Source organism: Haematobia irritans, chromosome 4 (genome assembly GCF_050003625.1).
Source record: "Haematobia irritans isolate KBUSLIRL chromosome 4, ASM5000362v1, whole genome shotgun sequence".
NCBI classification, from domain to species: domain Eukaryota; kingdom Metazoa; phylum Arthropoda; class Insecta; order Diptera; family Muscidae; genus Haematobia; species Haematobia irritans.
The window spans coordinates 54978204-54983714 of NC_134400.1; the positions used below are offsets into that span (position 1 = coordinate 54978204).

The 5511-nt window shown below is 37.8% G+C and overlaps 1 protein-coding gene across 1 annotated transcript; it reads right to left on the reverse strand.

The window, feature by feature from the left end:
- Window positions 1–363: 363 nt before the first annotated feature.
- Window positions 364–1595, reverse strand: LOC142235402 (uncharacterized). Its single transcript, XM_075306656.1, has 2 exons — window positions 862–1595; window positions 364–745 (listed from the first exon to the last, which is right to left on the reverse strand). The coding sequence occupies exons 1-2, from the start codon at window positions 1593–1595 to the stop codon at window positions 364–366; spliced, it is 1116 nt and encodes a 371-aa protein (XP_075162771.1).
- Between the last annotated feature and the right edge of the window lie 3916 nt (window positions 1596–5511).

Below are 5511 nucleotides of genomic sequence, written 5' to 3' on the forward strand. Positions count from 1 at the left end.
CACAGAGTTATGAAACCGACCTCCTACCCTCATTACTCCATCTTCTCCTATGCACGGGTATAGTGTCGCTAACTTGTGGTTTCGATCAATCTGCTTCTTTACCTTCAGCTGTCTCAATTCTGTTCGCCACTCGGCATGTTGGTGTCCTTTTATGATTAATTTTTCCGGCTTTGTTATTTCTTCTCGCGTTAAATATTTTATATGGTACGACTTCTTCCTTAACTTACCAATAATCTGCAACACTAGAGCGTAAATTCTCATCAATTTTTGGTATGATGAATACCTCTCTGTTAAATAATATAGATATGTTGGCTCAGACCTCACATTGGTTACCAAAACTATCGTTTTCTGCGGCTGACTTGTTCATTCATCCTCTTCTTCGGATAACCAGGATGGGCCTTTCCACCACATCTCTGATTCAATTATCTTATCAGGAGATACCCTGATTTGTGTAGTTTTGGAATCCGTATATGGCTTTGCGGCTTGGATTCGCCAAGAAAATAAATAAAAAAAAGATACCCCTCTTGTCCCCAAGTCGGCAGGATTATCTTGTGATTTTACATAATTCCATCGAACTTCTGGTACCAATTTCCTTATGGCGGAAACCCTGGTCCTTACAAATTTGTCCTTGCTGTTATTATTTTCTATCCAAGCCAGGGTTATGGTAGAGCCACTCCAAGCAAACACCTTCTTATTATTTCTCACTATTTCGATTACTTTTTCAATAGTCGAGCTAGAAGATGCCCTGCACAGAGTTCAAGTTTTGGAAGAGTTTTCCTGTTCTTTATCGGATTAACTTTGCTTTTCGCTGCAACTAAGGACACTCCACCTGACGTTTTGACATAGACAACCGCCGCATACGCTTTCTCAGATGCATCTGCAAATCCCAAGAATTGTAGATTTTCTTCGTCCTTAGTCATTAGCCACCTAGGAATCTTCAAATTTTGTAGGTCTGATATTTTTCCCACAGTCTCCAACCACCTCTTTTCTAAGACGACATCCAACTTCTCGTCCCAATCCATTGGTAATAGCCATAGATATTGTATAAACAATTTTGCTGTAATCACCACTAGCGTTAGCAAGCCGAGTGGGTCGAATATTTTTGCCAGATATGATAAAGCTTTTCTTTTTGTATACTTTGTTGATTCAGCCTCGGATATTGTAAAAAGCAATTCATCTTCCTTGGGTGTCCATTGAAGTCGCAAAGTTTTTACATTTGATTTCTCCTTCAAATTTATTGTTTCATTTTCTTTTTCTGCGTCCTTCATCGGCACAATCTCCTCATTATTGGAACACTTCCTTAAATGAAATCCATATTTTGACGTGTGTTGGGATATACTTGACTTTATCTCACAACACCTTTGTAATGAATCGGACACTGTCAATAAATCATCCATATAAAAGTCATCTCTTATTATTCTGCCTATCGATTCGTATTCACACTCCTTGGCAATCTCCATTAATGTTCCAACTGCTAAAAATGGGGCGCTGGTAGTTCCAAACGTAACAGTTGTAAGTTTATATTCCTGGATGGGGTCATTCTTCTCTTTCCTCCATAGTAAATGCTGATAGGTCTGACTTTCCTTGTCGACCATTATTTGTCGATACATTTTTTCCACGTCCGCCATAATCACATATCTTTTCACTCGAAAGTTTACGAAAATATAAAAAATATCTTTCTGTAATCGTGGCCCCACATACATAATGTCATTAAGACTCTTTCCATTGGTAGTCTTACATGATGCGTCAAATACCACCCGCACTTTTCTCGTATAACGGCTTGATGAGGTAGATAATATTTACCAGATCCATTCTTTTTTACTTCCTTCAAAATTCCAAGTGCAATGTATTCCTCCATTATCTTTGTATACTCATCTTTCAAGACGTGATTTTTGTCCAAACTTTTCTCCAAACTCATAAAGCGCGCCTTTTCTTTTTTATAGGATTCACCCAATAATTTATCTTCTTTTAAGGGAAGTTGAACCACAAACCGTCCTTCTGCATTTCTCCTCTTCGAATCAGAATAATTTTTCAAGCATATTTCATTTTCATCCAATATAGCATCTACTTCGATCTCTTCAATCTCCCAAAATCTCTCCATTTCCATAGTCATATTTACGGATTGCTTTTGTTGAGGAAGACGAACTGTTAAAGGCCCGGATAGCATCAAGCCTAACTTCGTATGTTGACCCAGCATACCATCTTTCATTATAACACCATTTTCGATGATATCCACGTATATATCTCCACCCAGGACTAGGTCACTTCGCTCACTCCTGTTGTAGCTAAGGTCAGCCAAAACATACTTTCTCCACTATGTATAATCGTCATTAAATTCCGAATCTAAGCGCACCGATGCTAATGTTGGTAGAACCAGTGCATCCACATCGACCCAATAATTGCTTGGAAATCTCGGATGAATTCTTACGTTCACCTTCGTTTTGGCCACTCCCACCAATTGATCACATAATCCATGCAACTCCATATTAGTTTTGCATCGCGGTGCTTTCAAAATCTGAGCTGCTTCCTCTGTGATAAATGTTGTCTGGGATCCTTGATCAACGAGCGCCTTCATCGTTACCCATTTCCCATGAGTATTTTTAATACGTACTTGTGCTGTTGCTACGCTTACACGCTCACAAAAAATCGCTTCTGTAACATATACTCCCAAACATATTTTGCTTCAAGCATATACATTTTTGGGTATTGCCCAAACATTTATATGTTTGATCTCTTCCAATATATAATATGTTTGAAAGCATATTGGTCTAAACGATATATGTTTGGGTAGTCTAAGTTCCAAACATTTTGTATTTTTGCATCCAAATTCAATAATGTTGTCTTCCAAAAAGCAATATGTTATTATATGAACATATAATATGTTTGGAAGCATTTTGCACCCAAAATTATTATATGCTTAAAAAAAATTCTCAAAATTTTATTTATTTATTTATATATTTACCATCATAATGAATTATGAAAATAAACAGGTAATATAGGTGCTAACAACATAGGTTTTCGACCTGAATGCTCAAAATTTTGTTTCTGCCCAATTGTATATTCCCCCACATCTTTCTTACTTCCACGAGATTTTTTTAGTTCTTAGCACCTTTTTCTGTAATACAAACGTTGTAGAAGAAATTATTCAATTGTATGATTTTTATACCCTCCATCATAGGATGGGGGTATATTAACTTTGTCATTCCGTTTGTAACACATCGAAATATTGCTCTAAGACCCCATAAAGTATATATATTCTGGGTCGTGGTGACATTCTGAGTCGATCTAAGCATGTCCGTCCGTCCGTCCGTCCGTCCGTCCGTCCGTCCGTCCGTCCGTCCGTCTGTTGAAATCACGCTAACTTCCGAACGAATCAAGCAATCGACTTGAAACTTGGCACAAGTAGTTGCTATCGATGTAGGTCGGATGGTATTGAAAATGGGCCATATCGGTCCACTTTTACGTATAGCCCCCATATAAAGGGACCCTCAGATTTGGCTTGTGGAGCCTCTAACAGAAGCATATTTCATCCGATCCGGCTGAAATTTGGTACATCGTGTTGGTATATGGTCTCTAACAACCATGCAAAAATTGGTCCATATCGGTCCATAATTATATATAGCCCCCATATAAACCGATCCCCAGATATGGCTTGCGGAGCCTAAAAGAGAAGCAAATTTCATCCGATCCGGCTGAAATTTGGTACATGGTGTTGGTATATGGTCTCTAATAACCATGCAAAAATTGGTCCACATCGGTCCATAATTATATATAGCCCCCATATAAACCGATCCCCAGATATGGCTTGCGGAGCCTAAAAGAGAAGCAAATTTCATCCGATCCGGCTGAAATTTGGTACATGGTGTTGGTATATGGTCTCTAACAACCATGCAAAAATTGGTCCACATCGGTCCATAATTATATATAGCCGCCATATAAACCGATCCCCAGATTTGGCTTCCGGAGCCTCTAAGAGAAGCATATTTCATCCGATCCGGCTGAAAATTGGTACATGGTGTTGGTATATGGTCTCTAACAACCATGCAAAAATTGGTCCACATCGGTCCATAATTATATATAGCCCCCATATAAACCGATCCCCAGATTTGGCGTGCGGAGCCTAAAAGAGAAGCAAATTTCATCCGATCCGGCTGAAATTTGGTACATGGTGTTGGTATATGGTCCCTAACAACCATGCATAAATTGGTCCACATCGGTCCATAATTTGATACAGCCCCCATATAAACCGATCCCCAGATTTGGCTTCCGGAGCCTCTAAGAGAAGCATATTTCATCCGATCCGGCTGAAATTTGGTACATGGTGTTGGTATATGGTCTCTAACAATCATACAAACATTGGTCCACATCGGTCCATAATTATATATAACCCCCATATAAAACGATCCCCAGATTTGGCTTGCGGAGCCTCAAAGAGAAGCAAATTTCATCCGATCCGGCTGAAATTTGGTACATGATGTTGGTATATGGTCTCTAACAACCATGCAAAAATTGGTCCACATCGGTTCATAATTATATATAGCCCCCATATAAACCGATACCCAGATTTGGCTTGCTTGGAGACTTCCAAGAGAAGCAAATTTCATCCAAGCCGGTTGTAATTTGGAACATGGTGTTAGTATATGATCTTTAACAACCGTGCCAGAATTGGTCCATATCGGTCCATAATTATATATAGCCCCCATATAAAACGTTCTCCAGATTTGACCTCCGGAGCCTCTTGGAGGAGCAAAATTCATCCGATCCGGTTCAAATTAGGAACGTGGTGTTAGTATATGGTGGTGTTAGTATATGGTCCATATCGGTTCATAATCATGGTTGCCACTAGAGCCAAAAATAATCTACCAAAAATTTATTTCTATAGAAAATTTTGTCAAAATTTTATTTCTATAGAAAATTTTGTCAAAATTTTATTTCTAGAGAAAATTTTGTTAAAATTTTCTTTCTATAGAATATTTTGTCAACATTTTTATTTCTATAGAAAATTTTGTGAAAATTTTATTTCTATAGTGTTTATGCCACATAAACACCTAAAGTTTCTTTGAATACATAATATTTTTTCTTTAATGCATTCCCTATTGGGATTTTAAGAATGGCCAATTGCCTTAAAGATACATCTGAAAATGATATCGATAAAATTTGATAACAACATGAATTCACCACATTGTCAAACAATGTCAAAGTACAATTTCCGCAGAAGACTAAAAAACCTCTGTTCTATTCAAATTTACAATCCATACTGGTAAGACCTTTACTCAGAAAATAAATCCTGTATTATTCCACACATCTGAAATCCATTTGTGTTTTTATTCTTTTCGTTTCATTCTCTGATTATTGGTTTCTTTCAAACTCCTAATATCATCCGGAGTACAAAGTCACCTACTATTCAAAATAGTTGTGAACTTTGTTTTGGCTCATGAGATTCTCCCTCCAACAGATTGATTGCTCCCACATACATAAACAGTTTTGGTCCAGTTCGAGACGGATTCTATC

What these genes read in the sequence shown, in the direction of transcription:
- LOC142235402 (XM_075306656.1), bottom strand. Translation starts at nt 1,595, where the DNA reads ATGGTCGACAAGGAAAGTCAGACCTATCAGCATTTACTATGGAGGAAA. An exon ending in GCAGATGCATCTGAGAAAGC is followed by an intron (nt 746 to 861) that starts GTATGCGGCGGT and finishes AACTCTGTGCAG; the next exon opens with GGCATCTTCTAGCTCGACTA.